Consider the following 22,884-nt stretch of genomic DNA (forward strand, 5'->3'; position numbering starts at 1 on the left):
TGGGGAGGAGGAGGAGGAGGAGGAGGAGGAGGAGGAGAATGGATTATGATGAAGTTGAAGGACGAGGAAGAGGAGGAGGAAGGTTGTGGAGGACGAGGAGGAGGTGGCGGTAGAGAAGGAAAACGAGGAGGAAGAGTGATTAGAAGGAGGAGGAGGAGGAGGAGGAGTAGGGGGGAATCCAGACACTGAAAGGCTAGTCCAGAGTTTGCCAGCGAAGAAAGCGATGAAAGAATGGAGATGCTAGTTAACTCTTGCATAAGGGATTGGGACAGCATAGGGATAAGTTGGAGTAGAAAATTGTGTGTGTATTTTAAAAAGGCTGATCCAGAGTTTACCAGCGAAGAAAGCGATGAAAGAATGAAGATGCTGGTTAACTCTTGCGTAGGGGATTGGGACAGCATAGGGATAAGTTGGAGTAGAAAGTTGTGTGTGCATTTTAAAAAGGCTGATCCAGAGTTTACCAGTGAAGAAAGCGATGAAAGAATGAAGATGCTGGTTAACTCTTGCATAAGGGATTGGGACAGCATAGAGATGAGTTGGAGTAGAAAGTTGTGTGTGCATTTTAAAAAGGCTGATCCAGAGTTTACAAGTGAAGAAAGCGATGAAAGAATGAAGGTGCTGGTTAACTCTTGCACAGGGGATTGGGACAGCATAGGGATGAGCAAGAGTAGAGAGTCGTATGTGTGTTTTTAAGCAGTGTACAGAATCTTACCTTAAACATACGATACACCATTCTTCTGCTAACTGGCGGCTGCGTTGTCGTTGTATCTGCCAAAATAGATTACGAAATTAATAGTAATGACAATAGTAATGATAACGATAAATCAAAGTAAAGATATTATGTGATAGAAAGTTAAGAAAAGGAATAAGCTGGCGTATTATTATTATCAGTAGTAGTAGTAGTAGTAGTAGTAGTAGTAGTAGTAGTATCATCACCATCATTATATACTCACAGTCATCATATTCTACACTTCCTTCACCATCATCTTCATATCCCATTGTGGTGGTGATGGTGGTGGTGGTGGTGGAGGTGATGGTGGGTGAAGCAGTGGAGTGGATGCTTCTAGAGGTGGTGGTAGTGGAGGTGGTGGTGGATGAAGAGATAGGTGGTGATGGAGATGGAGTAGTGGTGAAGGAGGAGGAAGAGGAGGAGGAGGAGGAAGAGGAGGTGGAAGAGGGAAAGGAAGAGGAGGAGTCATCTGTCCCTTCTTCTCCTGTTACTGTTTCTTCTTCTTCGTCTGTTACCATTTCTATACCCTCCTCTTCCTCCTCCTCCTCCTCTTCCTCCTCCTCTTCCTTCTCCTCTTCGTTCAGGTCAGGGGACACCACAAGATTTCCTATAGAGTCACGCCCTTGGATAGCCTTGAGGGGTGCGTGTCGATACAAGCTCGCCCTCTTCTTCCTCCTCGTCTTCCCCTTCGTCTTCGTCCTCGTCTGTAGTCCCAGCATCGCCTTCGTCGTCTCAGTATCGTCAGCTCTTGCGCCGAATAACACTTGTCTTCCCTTCGTCGTCATGTACTGGGGATGAATAGATAGGAGGAGGAGGAGCAGGAGGAGGAGGAGGAGGAGGCATTGCGGAGGAAGGAAAGGAAGATGGATGGAGAAAGGAGATGAAGGTGAAAGGGAAAGAAGGAAGGGAAGGAAAAGAAAGGAATAGAAAGGAGGAGGAGGAGGCATTGCAGAGGAAGGAAAGGAAATAGATGGAGAATGGAGATAGAGGTGAAAGGGAAAGAAGGAAGGGAAGGAAAGGAAAGAAATGGAAATGGAAGGGACGGGAAGGGAAGGGAAGGATGAGAAGGAAAGGAAATGAAAGGGAAGAGAATGTAAAGGAAGGGAAAGGAAAGGAAAGAAAAGAACAGGGAAGGGAAAGAAAGGAAAGGAAAGGAAAGAAAAAGAAAGGAAGGAAATGGAAGGGAAGGGAAAGGAAGAGAAGGGAAGGGAAAGGAACGGAAAGAATAGGGAAGGGAAAGGAAGGAAAGGAAAGGAAGGGAAGGGAAAGGGAAGAGCAGGAAAAGGAAAGGAAAAACATGGAAGGGAAGGGGAAGGAATGAAAAGGAAAGGAAGGGAAAGAAAAGAAAGGAAAAAGAATTGGAGGAAAAAGTTAATGAAAAAGAACGAAATGTAGAAAGGAATGGTATAAAAAAAAAAAAAAAATCATATAAGGGACATCCTACACACCTTCACCCTCGCATCCTTACCTCCTGGAGTCCTTGGGGGTTCCTACGGAGGCTTGGGGGGCGTCCTTTGAGCCGGGAGAAGAGACCAAAATGCCGAGGGGACGTGATGGTGATCGCAAACTTTCCTGCGATTTTCACGTCCGAGTCGATCATCACGTCGAAAAGGGGAGCTCCGTTTATCTTGAAGAGCTGCAGGAGGGCGCGAGTGAGGTCCCAGGAGGAGGCGTCGAAGGGGGTGCCCACTTGGAAGGCGTCGAGCTCCCTTAGTGCTTCGTGAACTGTGTAAGGGAAAGGGTATGAAGTCCTTGAGTATTGGAGTGGGGGCTTGCAGAAGGGGGTCAGCTAATGCAAGAATTAACAGTGTCTTTAGTCTTTCATCTCTTCCAGTAGCGGAGAAACCTAATGCAAGAGTTGACAATGTATACACTCTTTCATCCCTCTCACTGGTGAATGATGTAACAGCCTTCACTGAGAGAGACAGACAGACACTCAGACTCAGGCAAACAGAAGAACAGAGACAGAAAGGTGAAAGGGAAGGGGAGGACAGGGATAGGAAGGAAAGGGAGTGAAGGAAAGGAAGGGAAGGGTAGGGAACGGAAAGGAAAGGAAGGGAAGGGTAGGGAACGGAAAGGAAAGGAAGGGAAGGGAAAGGGAAGAACAGGGAAAGGAAAAGAAGAAAATGGAAGGGAAGGAAGGAAGGAAAGGAAAGGAAGGGAAGGGTAGGGAACGGAAAGGAAAGGAAGGGGAGGGAAAGGGAAGAACAGGGAAAGGAAAGGAAGAAAATGGAAGGGAAGGAAGGAAGGAAAGGAAAGAAAGAGAGGGAGAGAAAGAGAGGCAGAGAGAGATTACGTTCTGATTGATAACTAATTTCCCCCTCCCCCCTTGCCTCCCTTCCCCCAACGCCACAAACCCCACCCCACACACCTGGCGTCATGTCTGGGCTCCCGTGGTCCACCTCGTTGCACCGTCGGTAGAAGAGAAACAGGTCCTCGTAGGGCTTGCTCCGGAGCACATCCTCGGGCACTGCTCCTCCCGTCCTCAGCAGCTCTGCCGAAAGATAGATAGATAGATAGATAGATAGATAGATTGAGAAAGATAGATAGATAGATGGATATATGGATAGAAAGAAAGTTGGAAAGAGAAAGAAAGAAGGAAAAAAGATAGAGAAAGAAAGAAAAAGAGAGGGAAAGAGAGAAAAAGACAGGAAGAAAGAAAGAGAGAAAAAACAGATAAATAGATAGATAGTTAGTCAGATAGATAGATAGATAGATAGATAGATAGATAGATAGATAGATAGATAGATAAATAGATAGATAGTTAGTTAGATAGATAGATAGATAGATAGATAGATAGATAGATAGATAGACAGATAGATAGATAAACAGATAGATAGGTTGGATCAAGCTCGCATGTCACCAATTTAAGCTCAATATATCAATTCTTGCATTAGGCCTGTGCGTGTGTGTGTGTGTGTGTGTGTGTGTGTGTGTGTGTGTGTGTGTGTAACCAACCCACCTTTCAACTCTCTGTCAACGCTTTCCGATAGTACGCTGAACACGACACTATAAAAGAGCTCATCCCCCGACACATGATGCTCGCTCCTCTCCATCCAGCCTCCACACGCGTACCTGGAACACAGAAACACTAATTAATCACCCACACACCTTTCCACACACCTGTCAACACCTGTCCCCTTATATATGACTCTGGAACACAAGCACAGTTAGCCATTACCTGAAGAACACAAAAAAGTCATAATCACCTTTCTCAAAAACACTAATTAATCACCCACACACCTTCTCACACACCTGTCAACACCTGTTCCCTCTATATATAACCTTAGAACACAAGCACAATTAGCCATTACTTGAAGAACACAAAAAAAGTCATATATATCACCTTTTTCACACACTAATTAATCACCCACACACCTTCCCACACACCTGTCAACACCTGTCCCCTTATATATGGCACAAGAACACATACAAGTTTAGCTAATTCCGAAAAAAACACCAAAAACTCATATATTTCAACCTTTTCTCGATTTTTCACACTCCTGTTATGATCTATCCTTCATATATGACTCACACACCTGTCAGCACCTGTTCCCTTATATATGACCAAAAAGCACATGCAAAGTTGTCCCTTACTCGAAGAACTACCAAAGTCATATATATATTACTCATTTCCCTCTTAATCACACACCTGTATTGATCTGTCTCTACGTATATGACTAGTACACCTGTCAACACCTGTCCCCTTATATATGACCCCAAAACATGCAAGATTAGCTATTACTTGAAGAACCACCAAAAAGTCATATATGCCACTCATTCCCTGCTTTATTACACACCTGTTTTGATTTATTCACATATATATGACTCCCCTACACCTGCATTTACCTGTCCTCCCATACATGACCTAAAGAACACCTTTTAACCATTACCTGAAGAAGTTGTCGCAGGGGTCAACGGTCTCGTCCATGTGGCTGAGGAGGGTCGAGGCCGCGTGGACACACTCTCTCGTTAGGCAAAGGTCCTCGTGACACGCCCCCTGGTGCCCCGCGGCCTCCGACGAAGGGAAAGACAGGTTGGAGGTGAGGTTAAACGGAGGAAAGGTGAGGAAAGGAAGAAGAGGCAGGTAAACAGAGAGAGAGAGAGAGAGAGAGAGAGAGAGAGAGAGAGAGAGAGAGAGAGAGAGAGAGAGAGAGAGAGAGAGAGAGAGAGAGAGAGAGAGAGAGAGAGAGAGAGAGAGAGAGAGAGAGAGAGGAAGAACATAAAAAGGGAGGAAACGAAAAAAAGAAAGGAGAGATTGAAAGCAAGAAATAGACAGGTAGGTGACAGAATAAACAGATGGAAGGGTAGACACGAAAGGAAAAAAGACAGCAAAACGGGAAGATAGACAGAAGCAATTAGACAGGAAGACAGCAAATGCAGAGAGATAGAAAGACAGGTACAGACAGACAGATAAAAAGACAGACAGACAGATAGAGAGACAGACAGACAGACAGACAGACAGACAGGATATAAAATTACCTGTGTGTGTGTGTGTGTGTGTGTGTGTGTGTGTGTGTGTGTGTGTGTGTGTGTGTGTGTGTGTGTGTGTGTGTGTACCTATATCCTTCATCCTACCTCTCCTATGAAGGACTCCGGTGTAGGATATGTCAAAGGATTCCTGAAAGGTTCCTATTTATGTGAGGTGAAGGATATTACTGAAGATTAAAGGGAAGTTCTCTCTCTCTCTCTCTCTCTCTCTCTCACACACACACACACACCGCTAACTCACTTCTCTCTTCTCAATGTGCAGCCTCTTCTCTGATTGGTCCACAGGCTCTGACGTCATAGCTTTCCCCAGTTTTGATTGGCTCCCAGCGCGCGATGACGTCATGAGAAGGAGGGAGAACAGACCAATGGCAGCAACGGACAGGATGGCCACGGCGCTTACCACGAAAGTCACGCTTGCAAACATGAGCCTTTTCCTTGTTTTCGTTCTTTTCCTCCGCGTGATGGGGTTGTTTTCCTCATTTTCCTCGTTGTCATGCGTGGGTGAGTGTTCTCGGGTTATCTTGAGGCACGTGTCGCCCATTTTCTGTGATGCGTGTCGTCGGCCAGTTCCGTTTTCTTTGTCAGTCAGTCGGTCCGGTTTTAAGGATGGACTCTGGAATTTTAGTTTTTTTTTCGGCCTTAATTTAATTTTATGGAGATGGAGATAACTTTTACGTCTTGTTTGATTTATCTCTCGACTGTTTTTCGTTCTTTTATGATTAACAGACGGACAGACTTACAGACAGACTTACAGACAGACACAGACAGGCATTGATTTTTCTTTAAACATACTCGTAAATCACATACTACTACTACTACTACTACTACTACTACTACTATTACTACTACTACTCCTACTACTACTTCTGCTACCACCACCACCACCACCACCACTACTACTACTACTACTACTACTACTACTACTACTACTACTACTCCTACTACTACTACTACTACTCAGTGCAAAGCGGGTACAACAGAACACTCATTAAACTTCTCCGATAAATCTTTCTGGGGCAACACACACACACACACACACACACACACACACACACACACACACACACACACACACACACACACACAGTTCCCAACCCCTCATAACCCTTCTCAAGCCATTTTCAGTCCCCTTTCAGACCATTGCAGCCCTTTAAACCCTTTCCAAGCCTTACTATAGACCCTTTCCATCCCTTTAATCTCTTCCAGCCCCTCTCCAGACCCCAAGACAGACCCTAGATAAGGCCAATCAAGACCCAGTTAATTCAGACCTACGCAAACAGACCCAGATTGAAGCCTTGAGTCAACCCTATATATTTCTAGACCCAGTCAGACCCAACGCTTGACCGAAGTGGACTTATAACCAGTCAGACCCAACCAGCCGTTTAATCCGACCCATATTTGCATGTTTCTAGACCCCGAGAGTCAACCCCAATGCAAAACAGCCCAGTTAGACCTCAAACTTCAGCCCCTTGCTTTACCAACACGAAAAAACAATAATTAACCAGTCAGACCCATATTACCATCTTTTTAGCCCCCAAGTTCTGCTAATACTAAAAACAGACCCCAGAAATTATCCCCAAGACCATACAAATCACAAGTCAGACCCCAGAAATTCAGACAAACCAAATTAGACCCCAGAAATCAGTCCCTATACCATACAAAATACAAGTCAGACCCCAAATATTCAGACAAATCCAGTAAGACCCCAGATATCAACCCCCAAACCCAAGTAGACCCAAGGATTTAGCCCCCAGACCCCTCAGCCAAGCCACACCCAATTATACCCCAGATTTTGACCCCCGAACGTAAGTAGACCCAAGGATTTAGCCCACCTCCCTCCAGACCCCAAGTCAAGGCCAGACCCCGCCAGAGAGAAGGTCCCAGGGGGCTGAATGCATAATAAAGGGAGTCTTTCTTTGATTGCATAAACCCCGTGGGACTGAGGAAGGGGGGAAGAGAGGAAGATGCAGGATGAAGGGAGGAAGGAAGGAAGGAGAGAAGGAAAAGATAAGAAAAGGAAGGAAAGGAGAAAAAGAAGGAAGGGATGAGGAAAGGAAGGAGGGAAGGAAAAAAGGAAGAAAGAAAGAGAAAGGAAGGGAAGGAGGAAAGGGAGGAAGGAAGGGAGGAAAAAGAGAAGGATGGTTTTGTGAGAAGAGAGAAAGAGGAGGAAAGAAGAAAGAAGGGAAGGAAGGTGAAAGAGAATGAGGGAAAAGATGAATTGAAGGAAGGAAGGAGGGAAGGAGGGAGTTAGGAAGGGTAGTATAGAAAGGAAATGAAGGAAGCAAGAGGGAAAGAAGAAGGAGAGAAGGAGGAAAAGAGGAAAGGAGGAAGGAGGTATAGGAAGAGCGGGAAGCCATGAAGGAAGAGAAGGATTACTACTACTACTACTATTACTACTACTACCACTACTACTACTGCTACTACTGACACACACACACGCACACACAAACCGTTTTCTTGACCCCCCTCCCCTTCCCCCCCTCCCCCCTTTTGGTCGGGGGAAGGGCAACAAGAATGACAAGAGGATAGAGGTCATTCCCCTTCCTTCCTCTCCCTTCCCTCCCTCCCTCCCCTTCCCTCTGGCCAGTGACCCGTAGCTTGGAAGGAAGATGCAGAGGAAGGAAGGGAGGAAGGAAGAGGAGGGGATGAAGAGGAAGGAAGGAAGGGGAGAAGGAGGAGGAGGGAAGGGGAGAGGAGGAGGAAAGAAGAGGAGAAGGGATGGTAAGAAGAAAGGAAGGAAGGAAGGAAGGGAAGAGAAAGGAGGAGGAGGAAAGAAGAGGAGAAGGAAGGATAGAAGAGGAGAAGGGATGGTAGGAAGGAAGGAAGGAAGGGAAGAAAAAGGATCGAGGAGGAGGAAAGAAGAGGAGGAAGAGGAACAAGGAGTAGAAAATAAGGGTTAGAGAGAGAGAGAGAGAGAGAGAGAGAGAGAGAGAGAGAGAGAGAGAGAGAGAGAGAGAGAGAGAGAGAGAGAGAGAGAGAGAGAGAGAGAGAGAGAGAATAACCGTTAAAAGAGAAAGAAAGAAATCATGGAAGAGAATCAAAGCTAAACACACACACAAACACACGCACACACACGCACACACACACACGCACTCACTTACCTTCACACACGCAACATCCCACACCACTTAACACACTCCACCTCTCACAACAACCTCATAAAGTTAACTAAGTGAGAGAGAGAGAGAGGGAAAGAGAGAGAGAGAGAGAGGGAGGGAGGGAGGAGAGGAGTCTTTTTCATCCACCCCCACCGCCCCACCCCCACGCTGCTCATCCCCCGCCCTCCTCCTCCGCCCACGCCCGCCCATTCTGACCACGCCCACTTTTGACCCCCTCAGCCACCCACCGATCGCTGTTGTTCATTCTCTCTCGTCATTGGCTACTTGTTGCTTCTCTCTCTCTCTCTCTCTCTCTCTCTCTGCCTACCGCGAGAGAGAGAGAGAGAGAGAGAGACAGTAATAAATTTTCAGTCTTTTGTATGTTTGATCGGTTCTGTTCCGCCTTCCGTGTGTTTCTCTCTCTTTTATTAACTTCTTTTCTTAGCATTGTGTATATCATGATCATCATTATTATTATTATTGTTATTATTATTATTATTATTATTATTATTATTATTATTATTATTATTATTATTATTATTATTATTATTATTATTTCTATTTATTTATCGTGGAAGAAGGAAGGGTATAATTTTTTGCTTGTTTGTTTGTTTGTCTCTGGGCCTTAACTTACATATCATTTGTGTGTGCGTGTGTGTGTGTGTGTGTGCGTGTGTGTGTGTGTGTTAGCTGTGTGTGTGTGTGTGTGTGTGTGTGTGTGTGTGTGTGTGTGTGTGTGTGACTCAATATATTATGAGTACAACTGCACCACACACACACACACACACACACACGCACACACACACACAAACATACACACACACAAGATTTTTCATTACCATTGTTTTCTCTCTTTTTATTCCTTTTATTTTCTCTCCTTTGTCATATTCCCTTTCCTCCAATTAACTGTCATCACAATTTCATATTTTTTTATTGTGTTATTTCCTCTCCTTCATTCTCTTCACCATCTCTGTAAGTCAAGGGAACAAGGAACAAAAACACTCGCTACACACCAGTATTTTTAGAGCTGCTCCTTCCTTCACTTCAAAATTAACTGTTGCTGTATTTGATTCTTTATTCCTGTTATTTCCTCTCCTTCATTCTCTTCACCATCTCTGTAAGTCAAGGGAACAAGGAACAAAAACACTCGCTACACACCAGTATTTTTAGAGCTGTTCCTTCCTTCACTTCAAAATTAACTGTTGCTGTATTTGATTCTTTATTCCTGTTATTTCCTCTCCTTCATTCTCTTCACCATCTCTGTAAGTCAAGGGAACAAGGAACAAAAACACTCGCTACACACCAGTATCAGTTTGCATAATTTTAAGAGCTCTCATTCCTTCCTGCACTTAAAAATCAACTGTTGCCATATTTGAGATTCTTTATTCCTGTTATTTCCTCTCCTTTATTCTCTTCATCAACTCTGTAAGTCAAGGGAACAAGGAACAAAAACACTCGCTACACACCAGTATTTTAGAGTTCCCTTTCCTTCCTTCACTTCAAAATTAACTGTTGCCGTACTTAAGATTTTTTATTCCTGTTATTTCCTCTCCTTCATTCTCTTCATCAACTCTGTAAGTCAAGGGAACAAGGAACAAAAACACTCGCTACACACCAGTATCAGTTTGCATTATTTTAAGAGAGCCCGTTCCTTCCTTCGCTTCAAAATCAACTGTTGCCGTACTTAAGATTTTTCATTCCTGTTATTTCCTCTCCTTCATTCTCTTCACCATCTCTGTAAGTCAAGGGAACAAGGAACAAAAACCACGACACCATCAGTATTTTAGAGTTCCCTTTCCTTCACTTCACTCAAAATTTCTAAGATTTTTTACTCCTGTTATTTCCTCTCCTTCATTCTCTTCACCATCTCTGTAAGTCAAGGGAACAAGGAACAAAAACACTCGCTACACACCAGTATCAGTTTGCATTATTTAGTATACAGTATGTACAGCCGATTCACAACATAACGCAGATATGTTTTACTTTTTGTCGCCTTACCTAGGATAGAAACATTTACAAGATACAAAAAGAGGAAAAATATCAACATCCCATTTCCACAAACGTTTTCGGACCGATAAATCACACACGAGTTACGCACAGTCGGCAAAAAAAGTATTTAGCACCCTTGACTCGACTGAATAGAATCTGAAATGAATCTTTAGACATGTTGTGATAGTTAATTTTGGGGGGTATGTAAGATAGTTTTTACAGTAAGGGACACAGCTCAAGGGCAAAATAACAACAACAGCAACAAAAAACCCTACCAGAAGATGAGGAACAGTGCAACAAGATATGGAAGTGTTTGAAATATAGGAAGGTTTAATACTGGACCGAGAAAGATAGAGAAGGATCACAGAAAGTCAGACCACAAGAATGGGAGAAGATAGACCATACAGTTAGATTAGGCATGGAGAGAGAAGAAGAAGAGAAAGAGGAAGAAGGAAAAAGAAAAACTGAGGGAGGAAGAGATGGGAAAGTGAAGGGAATGCCAAAAGGGGAGAAGAGGGAGAGAGGGAGAAGTGAAATTAGTGGGGAAGGGAAGCAGAGAGAGAGAAGAAAAAGGAGAGGTGGAGGAGGGCAGATGATAAGGTTGGTACTAATGGAGTCAAGCCACTGATACCAACCTAACCAACACAACACCTTAGATTGCACTCAGATTCCATTCCGTCGGCCCAAGGATGTTCGGTACTCTCTTTACCAACTGTACGTTCAACAATTTATACACACACCTTTCACATAAGTACTTGCATCAGAGGAAAAAAGTATCAGGTCTCACAGTACTCTCAATTTTCCCTTCATTTTTTTCCTGATTCATAAATGTGGCTCTCCCTGCTGAAGTGAAGTTACGGCACCCACAAGAAAACGAGAAAATTGCGATTGAAGTTAACTGTTTCTGTACTTTTCCTCGGCACATGTGTGTAAAAAATTTGACCGTAATGCCAGAATGTCTTTGAAATTTAGTTTGAAAAGTTGCCTAAGGATGCCTCAATGGTTGGTCGATGTGAGGCAAGTGATGTCTCAAGATCGATATAGTAGGAAAGGCGTGAAAGATGTAAATGGGAGGGAGCGTTGATGAGGGAGGGGAGGTAAAGAAGTGTGATGGGGAAGGGGAGTGGCAGGAAGAGTCTGTTGGGGAGGAGTCCATCAAGAGGAAGAGGGAGCATTCTTGTGTCACATCTTTTGCGTTGACATGTAGCCTCCCACACTCCCTTACACTCCCTCCCCAGACACCCCTCAACCTCCTCCCTTCTCCCCACACCCCCTTGTAAACACCAGACAATGCCTCCATGCACCCCAGACACCCCAAACACATTCCACACCCTCACTTCAGCAGGGGCGCCACAATTCTGGTAATCGTTCGCCGTAACCTCAATTTTCAAGGTCTTTTTTCCTCCCCTGATACAAGTACTAATTCGAAAAGCACGTACAAACTAACAGTCAAACGCGTCCCACACACCCCCAAAAAGGAATTTACAAACATTATGACCTGCGTGGAATATTAGGAATTAGGGGAGTTTTATAATTTTTTTGTTTGTTTTTGTGTTTGTTATTATATCTTGCATTGGTTTGGTAGTAGTAGTAGTAGTAGTAGTAGTTTGATGGATGGCATGTCTTACAAAAAACTTAAAAGAACAATAAATATATGGCTGTCAAAACAAACCTAGTGACTTCTATACAACAGTGATCTTGGTAGCAAAATCTAGGGTGTCTAAATAATCTCTGTCTTCGGGACTATTTACAAACTTCAGAAACCTCTACTATAGTCGCTGCCAACTGCACGTCCCTTGAACCTCACCCCAATCCCTCACTTTCTTATTTCAAAGCGTCATTTTAAACTCCAACTCATCCCTTGAACCTCACCCCAACCTTCACTTTCTTATTTCAGAGCATCATTTTAAACTCCAACTCATCCCTTAAACCTCACCCCAATCCTTCACTTTCTTATTTCAGAGTGTCAGTTTAAACTCCAACTCATCCCTTAAACCTCACCCCAACCTTCACTTTCTTATTTCAGAGTGTCAGTTTAAACTCCAACTCATCCCTTGAACCTCACCCTATTCATTACCTTCTTATTTTAGCACTGGCAGGAAAAACTCAAGTCAATTTGTCCTTTAAACCTCACCGTAGCCCTCACATTCTTATTTCAGAGCATCAATTTGAACTGCCATCTTAACTGTCTTGTCCCCTGAACCTCACCCCCATCCCTCACCTTCTTACTTTGTTTGATGTCAAAAATTGCAGCCTCAGTCATTATGCACTGCAACCTCGAAGCACATAATTTTTTGGGTTGTCTTTTCTACCTAACACGAACAACCTCAGCTGATGAACTATAATTGCAACCCCTTTACATATGTCACTAGTCAGGTCATCTTTTCTACCCAACCAAAATGACCAACCAACCAACTTCAATCTCTCAACACTCACCCATACTTAGGTTATCTTCTCAACCCAACGCTAGCAACCAATCACCCACGACCTCCTAACACACATCATTGGTTCGGTTATCTTTCCTACCCAACCAAAATGACCAGCTAATTAACTTCAACCTCTCAACATTCACCATTCCTTAGGTTGTCTTTTCTACGCAACACTGGCAACCAATCACCCACGACCTCCTAACATACATCATTGGTTCATTTATTATTCCTACCCAACCAACTTCAATCTCTCAACACTCACCGTTCCTTAGGTTGTCTTTTCTACGCAACACTGGCAACCAATCACCCACGACCTCCTACCACACATCAACCAATCAATAACCTCTCCAGGGAAGGGATGAGCCTGAAGGGACGAACTCATTGGCAGCAAGTATAATAAATATGAGTGCTCTCTGTCTAGTGGGACTATCATGACTGACTGACTGACCGACTGACTGACAGCACAGATGATATCCATGCATAAATACTCCTTAACACTGCCTTAAATAGTCTTTCATAGGACACACACAAGACAAGAAGTTTGAATGTTACTGACAGCTCTCGAGGTTAGTTAGGAGGGACGAGAAGGAGGAGGAGGAAGAAAAGTCGTAATATGGTAAATCAAGATAACCTGTGCAATGTTGATATAAAGGGCCTTAGTGGAAGGTCTCTGTGGTGATGTTAGTGAAAGGTTTTTAAGGTTAGTTAGGAAGGACGAGGAGAAGGAGGAGGAGGAAGAAAAGTCGTAATATGGTAAATCAAGATAAAATGTGCAATGTCGATATTAAGGGCCTTAGTGGAAGGTCTCTTAAGTGATGTTAGTGAAAGGCTTTTAAAGTTAGTTGGGAATGATGAGAAGGGGAATAGGAAGGAAATGAAAAGTCTCAATACAGTAAATGAAGAAAACTTAAGCAGTGTCTATACAAAAGGCTTTAAGTGGAAGGTCTCTGTTGAAATGTTGCTGAAGGGTCTTGAGATTAGTTAGAAAGGACAAGGAGGAGAAGGAGATGAATGAGAAAACTTTGAAGATGGAAGGACAAAAAGAAGGAAAAGAAGAAGTGTTAATAAGGCAAATCAAGAAAAATCTGTGCAATGTTTATATGAATGACAATTGAGGAAGGTTTTTGGACTAATGATAGCTGAGAAAAATGAAAAGGAAAAGCGAGAAAGGGGAAAGGAAAATTAAAAGAGGGAAAGGAATACAAAAAGAGGGAAAGGAAAACAAGAAGAGGGAAAGGAAAACGAGACGAGGAAAAGGAAAACAAGAAGAGGGAAAGGAAAACAAGAAGAGGGAAAGGAAAATGAGAAAAGGGGAAGGAAAAATGAGAAGAGGGAAAGGAAAACAAGAAGAGGGAAAGGAAAACAAGAAGAGGGGAAGGAAAACAAGAAGAGGGAAAGGAAAACAAGAAGAGGGAAAGGAAAACAAGAAGAGGGAAAGGAAAATGAGAAAAGGGGAAGGAAAAATGAGAAGAGGGAAAGGAAAACAAGAAGAGGGAAAGGAAAACAAGAAGAGGGAAAGGAAAACAAGAAGAGGGAAAGGAAAACGAGACGAGGAAAAGAAAAACAAGAAGAGGGAAAGGAAAACGAGAATAGGGAAAGAAAAACAAGAAGAGGGAAAGGAAAACAAGAATAGGGAAAGGAAAACAAGAAGAGGGAAAGGAAAACAAGAATAGGGAAAGGAAAACAAGAAGAGGGAAAGGAAAACGAGAAGAGGGAAAGGAAAACTGAAAGAGGGGAGGGAAAAACAAGAAAAGGGAAAGGAAAACAAGAAGAAAGAAATGAAAACAAGCCAGTGAACAGTAAATCAAGAAATCCTGTGCAGTATCTATACAAAAGGGCTTAGAGGAAGGTTTCATAATAATGTTGAGGTTAGTTGGGAAGGAAAAGGAGAAATGTCAATAAAAGGTTAGCTAGAAGAGAGGAGAAGGAGAGGAGGGGAAAAGTCAAAATAATATAAATCAAGAAAGCCTGTGCAATATCTATACAAAAGGGAAGGTCTCATAATAATGTTAAGGTTAGTTAGGAAGGAAAAGGAGAAGGAAAGAAAAGGAAAAATGTCAATATAAGGTTAGTTAGAAGAGAAGGAGAGGAAAAGTCAATATAATGTAAATCAAGAAAGCCTGTGCAATGTCTATACAAAAGGCCTTAGTGGAAGGTCTCGTCGTAATGTACATTGCATAAGGATCGCCTCCGGACTGTTAGAAAAGACGGCTGCTCTGTACAGGGGCGGCCGAGAGCACACTCAGCCGCCGAGAAAAGGTAAAGCACTTAACAACCCTATGGCAGAGCTGCATTAGTCCAGCTCCTCGGAGGTCAGCGGCGCCGCCTGGGCCGAGGACGAGGATGAGGCGGCCCCCATGTGACCCTCGTCCTCGGAGTCGTCATCCCCGAGGCCGCCCCCGAGAAGGCCCTGAAGGAGGTTACCTGGAAGACGACGAGAGGGGGAAGTTAACGAAGAAGATGAAAACGGAAGATGATTAATAACGAAGAAGTGATTACCTGAAATACGATAACAGAGGAAGAATTTAAAGCATTGATAAAGTACATGAAAAACAATAATAGAAGATGAATTTAATGAAGAAGTAATTACCTGAAAAATGATACAGGATAAATTTTTAACAAAGAAATATATTACCTGGAAAATTATAACGGAAGGTGAATTTAATGAAGAAATTAACTAATGGTGTTTTAGGATAGTTTTCTGACACCATCATCACCATCATCAATAACATTACCTGGAGGATGTTAATGAGAGGTGAATTTAAAGAAGGAATTAATGATGTTTAAAGACTTTAGATTTTCAACATATCATCATCATCATTGTCAATAACAGAAGGGAAATAACTATCGTACTGTTGTGATCTCTCTCTCTCTCTCTCTCTCTCTCTCTCTCTCTCTCTCTCTCTCTCTCTTATGTCTCCTCTCCTTCATAATTTCCTTTCCCTTACTTTTTCTCTTCCTTCCTTTCCATTCCTTCTTTTTCTTTTCTTTTTTACTTTCCTTTCCTTAACCTGGTAGCAGCGACGGGCCAAATTTGTGGCTTTACCGTGTAGCAGTGACGGGACAAATTTCTGCCATGATATAAACCCCCCAAAATAGATGATGCATAAACTGATCACAAATGCGTTGATATATATTATGAAATGGTTTGCGTGAGTGATGATTTTTTTCTCGCTTAGAGGGGCCTTTAAGAAACATGATCCCCACAGCTACCAGGTTAACTTTCCTTTTTTTTCTTTCTCCTTTCCTTCCCATTTCAAATTTTCCCTTATGTCTCCTTTTTTCCTCTCTACCAAAAGCATAAGAGTGAAACCTAACCTTATGACCACAACTTGACCTAAAATATAACCTTGCGGAGGCTTACCAAATATTCCGCCCGGCCCAGTCTGAGGCTTGGGGGCCGGGAGGTTGAAGAAGAGCTGGCCGATGCGATCCAGGTACTCTCGGTAGGAGGGATCTCTGTTTAGGCTGGGCTGGTATTGCTCGCACAGAACGGTGAAGTAAGCAACCTTGCCGCTGAGGAGAGAAGGTGAGGGATGAGAAAAGGGGAAGGAAGTAATGAGAAGTAAGGAAATGAAAGAGGAAAATGAGGAAGAAAAAATGAGAAAGATGAAAATAAAGTTGAAAGGAGAAAATGAGAAAGAAAATAAGAGAAGTTCAGAAAATGAGAAAGAGGAAAATTAAAAGGAAGAAAATGAGAAAGGAGAAAATAAGAAATAAGAAATAAATGAGAAAATATGGAAATGAGAAAGGAGAAAATGAGAAAGAAGAAAATGAGACAGGAGAAAATTAAAAGGAAGAAAATGAGAAAGGAGAAAATAAGAAATAAGAAACAATGCAATGAAGAAAAAGAAAAAGGAAAGAGGAAATAAAAAAAGAAGAAAAAAAGAAAGAAGAGACAGACAGACAGATAAAACAACATTGAAAAACCAACAAACAAACAAAACTTCACTAACCACACTATTCCTGAAAAAAATATATATATATATATATATATATATATATATATATATATATATATATATATATATATATATATATATATATATATATATATATATATATATATATATATATAAATAGTTTGAGGTGTGTGTGTGTGTGTCTAACCTTTCAATTGTGGAGAGGAGGAGCCAGAGGAAGTTGAGGAGGGGCAGGATGAAAGGGGGACCTCTCTGTTTGGTGATGTTGGGATGTCTTTTGGTGTAGGTCTCGAAAACCTCTGAGGCTGCGACCTTCTTCTGCAGACACAGGTACCTGGAATTACAGCACTTATAGAGGTTCACCGGTAGTTTCGTTTCGCTTATTTTATCTATCAAGTAGTTTACGCTTCACTAACAGTTTCGTTTCACCTGTTCTTTGAGGCCTATTTATATAGTACCTTCTTCTGCAGACACAAGAACCTGGAACTAAAGTGCTTATAGAGGTCCACTGGTAGTTTCATTATGCTTATTGTTTGCAAACTCTTTACCTTTTACAGACATAGATATCTGAAATCATAGTTTATGCATTTTACATTTCACTAAGCTTTTCATTTATTCTTGGAGGGCTTGATACTTGTCTGCATGCTTCAGTTTCATCCACTCAATGGCATCTCTCTCTTTATCTTCCTATATCTAACAGCATGTCATTTTCTACCTTCCTTTCCACAAACTGAAGCATAAAATCTGACCCTCATCTTTTCTGGCTGCTCATCAGTTCTGCCTTAACCCCTAGATAACAAAACACCATCAAGAAGTCATTCTCTCTTATTCTTTCCCTTCTCTTTCTTCTCCCTTGATTGAGGTTTATTAACTGCCATTAACTTGTCTCTCTAACATATCCTTAATCTGGCATAAGAGTACATATCCTCCTCCCTCTTCCTCTCTCTTAATTAACTGAGGTGCTAAACCATGCCTTGAGTGTAGTACAAGACACCCAACACTTACTGGAGGACCGCCTGGGTAAGGAAGAGGTCAATCTCCGAGGGGTAGCCTCTCAACAAGTGCAGCTCCACCAGCATGTGAGCACAACCGCCCCCGTCCTCTGACCTCAAGTAATGGTAGCGTGCGGGCCCGTAGTTCTTCTCTGTGGGGGAGAGTATTAGGTTAGGTGACACGTCCTGACTGAGGGAGATACCAGGATAGACGATTTATGAAAGGAGATGGAAGATATTTTAGGTTCATAGTACAGCACAAGTTTCAAACTACCACCAGGCTCATAAAGCTACCCCTGGAAATGCCCACAACTCCTACAAAAGCCCTGTGTTCTTGGGTGCCAAAATGAGTTTGGTTTTAGATTTATGGTGCAGAGGAAGGGTCAAACTACCACCAGGGTCACAAAACTAACCCTGGAAATGCCCATAACTCCTACTAAACCCTTTCCAGATATGTGATTGGGTGCTGAAATTAGTGTTCTTTTAGGTTCATGCTACAGAGGAAGGATCAAACTACCAACAGGATCACAAACCTACCCATGGAAATGCCCACAACTCCTATGAAAGCCCTGCCAAATATATGCTCTTGGGTGCTGAAATTAGTGTTCATTTGGGTTTGAGGTATAGAGGAAGGGTTAAACTACCACTACGATCACAAAACTACCCCTGGAAATGCCCACCACTCCTACAAAAGCCCTGCCAAATATGTGTTCTTGGGTGCTGAAATGAGGGCTCTTTTAGGTTCGAGGTACAGAGGAAGGGTCAAACTACCACCAGGGTCATAAAACTATCCCTGGAAATGCCCACCACTCCTATGAAAGCCTCACCAAATATGTGCTTGGGGGCTGATGAATGTCAAAGAATATGACGCTAGGGTAACACTACAAGACTCGTTCTGTAAGGCTCGTCACTCACCCTTCCACAGCGTTTGGGCGAGGAGTTGGTGAAGTCTCGGGTGGCCCAATTTGTGTAGCTCCCCACATGACCACTTGACGGCACGCACGAGGTATTGATGGCGCTCGGGGCTGCCATGACTGAGGAGACTGAAGAGGCTGCGGAGGGAGAGTATGGGGGTGAGTGTTAGCTTAGACTGATGACGAGAAGATGATGAAGTGGAAGTGATGAAGGGAGTGTGTGTCTCAGTACTAAGGGACTGATGAAGAGAGGAAGATATGGAAATAATAGAAGAAGATATGGCAGTAGAAGAATGAGAACAAGAACACAGACAAAAACAAGAACAAGAAGAAAGAAAAGGGAATAGCAAGGGAGAAGGAAAAGGAAAAAAGAAGAGAAAGAAAAGGAAAGAGAAAAGGAGACAGAAAAGGAAAAAAGTAAAAGTAAAAGAAGAGGTGCAAGAGAAGGAAAACAAAGAAAGAGCAGGAAAAAGAGGAAACAAAAAATAGACGAAAAAGAAGAATATTGAAGATGTAGAAGAAGAAATATAGATAAAAAAGAAGACATAGTACAAAAAGAAAAAAATGAAACTGTAACAGATATATTTCACTGAGACATATATATATATAAAAAAAAGTAGGAATACAGAAAAAAGACATATAAGCCTTTCGTCACCCATAGTAAGTCATATTCCACTGAGCCATAAAAAATATATAAAAAAACAGGACAAAAAGGACGAAGAAGAAATGGAAGAGGTAGAAAAAGAAACAGAATAAAAGATGAAAAAAATAACAACCATATCTCACTTAGGCAGACAAGAAAAACAAGACAAAACAGGGAAAACGACATCCAAGCCCTCCCGTCACCCACCTGGCTATTCTTGTGATGTTCTCCTCCGAGGGTTCTGTTCTTGACTTCTCCAGCACCTCCAGCATCAACAGGGCCAAGTCCGCTCCACTGGTTTGCTGCAGAACATTGAAAAAGAGATGTTATATGATGCCTTACACACGTTACCACCTCCTTATGAAGAGTTTTAGTAATAATAAACATATGTGTGAAAACCTTTGATGCTGTAAGATATATGAGGCGTCCTGTCGAGAAGGGGTGTAAGGGCAAAGCCATTTTTTCTTATTTGCACAGGAAAAGGCAGGCTACACATCCCAGGAAGAACAATATACCATTTGCAAGGAAAAAGTGACCTTGTATTTGGTGTACCGAAGCTCACTTTTCCCGTGCTATTTATTTTAGTTCTTCCTTTCCCATTGCAAACTAGAAAAAATGCCTCTGTCCCTTACGCCCCTTATCCAAATGCCTCATATACACTAAAACTTTTGATGTTGTAAGATTTTATCCAAGAAATATATAACAGAAAGAAATTGGTTGTCAGTTTAAACTTATCTTAAATTATTCTTGAGCCTGGGAGTCCAATTTCAATACACATAAAAGTAAGAATTTAGTTACCATCTTACCTGTTCATGTCTTAAGAGGAGTGAAGCACCATCGTATAAGAGATCAAGGACTTCAGCGTACTTCTGTTGACTGCAATACCTAAAAGAAAACGAAGAAATTAGTGGGATAGGTGATGCATACTGACTGAGGGAGATATGTGAGTAGATGGTAGATGATAGTAATCTTTCACTGCCATAATAGTAACTCATCACCATTACGTATATTGTTTGTCACAGCAATGCATTAATTAATTGCGGACGTTTTTCAAATAAGACTTCAAATGTCACTATTAATAGATTGTTAAAGAGAGGGTAGCCCACTGATTTCAAGACACTGACTGTTATTTCTGAGCAAAATATGATGCTTTTTATTTCCGGAAACCTAAACTAAATGATTGACTTTTCAATGCCTGAGGTGCATCCGCCGCCACCCCACTCCCACCCATGATCACTGACCAGTGTAGTGAACCTACCCCCACCGCCGCCCCGTCCCATCCCACACTGCATATTTCCGCTGCCCACACCACATTCCTAATAAATTTAAACCAACCCAACCTAACAACCAATCGTAAGCTACTTATCCGCCCCACTTGATCCCCCTTCTATTTCTGTAAGTCATTCATTACTGCACTGCATTGAGGGACCAATAAAAAATCCATCATGTATGTATTAACTTCACAGGAGGTGGCTGTCCTTTCTTCAACATTTGCCAAAACATGAAAAAATAAGATAAATTCCCCAAAAACTGGATAATAATGAGGAAACCATAGCCACCTCTGGCAAAGTTAATACTTCCAACATGGATTTCTTTTTGGTCCCTGAATGCAGTGCAGTAACAAGTAACTTCCGGAAAAGAGAAAGGAAACTGATATAATGATGTAAAAATGTTAATTGAACTATAAAGCACGACGTAGCACCCCCATATGCGGCGGCTTGGCGGCGGTCCAGCCAGTGTTGTGAGAAATATCTCTTTGCAGAAATAAGTGGCATATATTGGGGGGGTCCAGGGGGGGGGCTTGGTTAGAAGGGGGGTCAAGGGGCCCCCCATTAGCTGTCAGGTTGTAAAGTTCGGTTGGAGTAGTTTAAATATGCTCCCCCACCCAAAAAACCCAATTTCTCACTCATCCCCCAGGTTGAAACTCTCTGCAAGCTATTTTGCGGCAGCAGCGGCGGGGGAAAAAAAAGCATTGAAAAATCAATTATTATGTCATTTGCGGAGAGAAATACAACCTCCATGATCAACAGCATCATATTTACTCCAGAAATAAGCAGTCAGCATCTCGAAATTAGTAGGCTACACTTTCCTCAATATTACCCCAAAAACTTATCAACAGGGCTCAAAAAAATATATAAAACATGATCTTGAGAATAACCTAAAAAACAGTTCCTCCTCTGGCCCTCGTCTCCAGTGGCACCTAACCCCTTCACGTGCCTGCCCAGTGCCTCACACCTCCAATGGCCCTCAAGTGACCCTAAGGTGGCCCTCGGCAGGCTCCACATGGCCCTCACACTGCTAAGAGCCCAGTGCCTCCCCACACACCTGTCCGCCGAGCCCCCACACCTGTCACTAGAGCCACATGTACCTCCCCCTGCACACACCTGAAGTATAGCGTCCTGTACATCTGGTGGGCCTCATAGTAGCGCCCCTCCTCCACCGAGCACTTTAATTTGGACAAGACCCGCGAGACTCCCTTCCCCGCCGGAGCCATGTTTGTTTACAGTGACGCGAACTCCTTCACGCACCTCGAGAGCTTTAAAAAATGGGCTATACGGCTCTTATTTCTCTATGTTAAGTGTTGTAGTGATAATAAAAATACCGTGATGTTGCGGAATTTTACTTTAGTGTGACAGTATGTAGTAAAGTTAGCCATGGGAGAAATATTGGGTTTTAATATTGGGTATCATTCTGACGTTTTCTTATCTCTCTCCCTTAATTAAGTTTTCTAGTGATAATGAAAATACCGTAATGTTGCGAATTTTTACCTTAGTCTGATAGTATGTGGTAAAGTTAGCCATGTGAGAAATACGGGGTTTTGATATATTGGCTATCATTCTAAAGTTTTTTTTATCTTTCTCCATTAGTGTTCGAGCGATAATGAAAATCCTGTAATGTTGCGAAATTTTACCTTAGTCTGATAGTATGTAGTAAGATTAGTCATGTGAGAAATACGGGGTTTTATATTCTGACGTTCGAGTGATAATGAAAATAGTGTAATATTTCTTCTAATTAACTTATGAGTGTGCATACTTAAACCAGTCATGTGAGAAATAAGGACTTTTGATAATATATGATAATGTCTACGGTTGTGAAGTTTTATATATGTTTTATATGTTGATATGATTCTAAATTCTAAGTCATTCCAAACCTATATTTTAAAACCTATCATGTTATTTTTCTTTCTTGTTTTGGATAGGTATATTTTTCCTGTTTTTTCTTCTTGTTTTTTCGGGGGATTATTCTACCGATTTTTAGCCTGTATTGAGTATTTTCCTTAATTTTTTTTATATATACTGAGGGCAGATGTTTCCTTTCATAGTGATGACCCAAAAAAATGTATTCTTTCCTTTTCCTTCACCTTTTCTCTTCACTTTTCAATTATCATCCTTTTCTGTTTCTTCCATTCCCTTTTTCTCTTTCTTTAACCTATTTTCTTCTTTTCACTTCAATTTCCATCCCTTTCTCTCCTTCACCTCTCCCTTCCTTCACTTTTAAATTATCATATCCTTTTCTGTTTCTTCCATTCCCTTTTTCTCTTTCTTTCTTTAACCTATTCTCTTCTTTTCACTTCAATTTCCATCCCTTTCTTTCCTTTCAACTCTTCTCTGCCCTTCCCTTTCCTTCAGTTTTAAATTATCATATCCTTTTCTGTTTCTTCCATTCCCTTTCTTT

At 42.1% G+C, this 22,884-nt stretch overlaps 2 protein-coding genes across 10 annotated transcripts in view; both read right to left on the bottom strand.

Moving 5' to 3' along the window:
• LOC126994475 (endothelin-converting enzyme-like 1) overlaps positions 1-8,391 on the bottom strand; it is a 19,620-nt gene extending 11,229 nt beyond the window's left edge. The window contains exons 1-8 of one of the 2 annotated variants that reach the window (XM_050853796.1): positions 8,323-8,391; positions 5,463-5,834; positions 4,624-4,730; positions 3,693-3,805; positions 3,102-3,224; positions 2,199-2,455; positions 954-1,518; positions 713-768 (exon numbers count right to left, since the gene is read on the bottom strand). In XM_050853796.1, the coding sequence (XP_050709753.1) occupies positions 713-768; positions 954-1,518; positions 2,199-2,455; positions 3,102-3,224; positions 3,693-3,805; positions 4,624-4,730; positions 5,463-5,762 (1,521 nt within the window). In that variant the 5' untranslated portion in view covers positions 5,763-5,834; positions 8,323-8,391. Of the gene's footprint in view, positions 1-712; positions 769-953; positions 1,519-2,198; positions 2,456-3,101; positions 3,225-3,692; positions 3,806-4,623; positions 4,746-5,462; positions 5,835-8,322 lie in introns of both variants that reach the window. The other variant, XM_050853795.1, reaches the window with a different exon arrangement.
• A 1,837-nt stretch (positions 8,392-10,228) lies between these two features.
• Positions 10,229-21,728, bottom strand: LOC126994479 (Golgi to ER traffic protein 4 homolog). 8 transcript variants are annotated; one of them, XR_007749206.1, is made up of 9 exons: positions 21,594-21,728; positions 20,016-20,094; positions 19,417-19,511; positions 18,568-18,704; positions 17,666-17,804; positions 16,848-16,994; positions 16,102-16,253; positions 12,867-15,161; positions 10,229-12,730 (listed from the first exon to the last, which is right to left on the bottom strand). XR_007749206.1 is itself a non-coding variant. In XM_050853798.1 (8 exons), the coding sequence occupies exons 1-8, from the start codon at positions 21,701-21,703 to the stop codon at positions 15,031-15,033; spliced, it is 990 nt and encodes a 329-aa protein (XP_050709755.1). In that variant the 5' UTR covers positions 21,704-21,728; the 3' UTR covers positions 10,229-15,030. The 8 variants fall into 8 exon arrangements, 1 of the variants encoding a protein (XP_050709755.1); XR_007749213.1 differs by having other exon boundaries at positions 10,229-12,175; positions 12,369-15,161; XR_007749210.1 differs by having other exon boundaries at positions 10,229-12,304; positions 12,369-15,161.
• Between the last annotated feature and the right edge of the window lie 1,156 nt (positions 21,729-22,884).

The sequence above is a fragment of the Eriocheir sinensis genome, chromosome 7 (genome assembly GCF_024679095.1).
Source record: "Eriocheir sinensis breed Jianghai 21 chromosome 7, ASM2467909v1, whole genome shotgun sequence".
NCBI lineage: Eukaryota > Metazoa > Arthropoda > Malacostraca > Decapoda > Varunidae > Eriocheir > Eriocheir sinensis.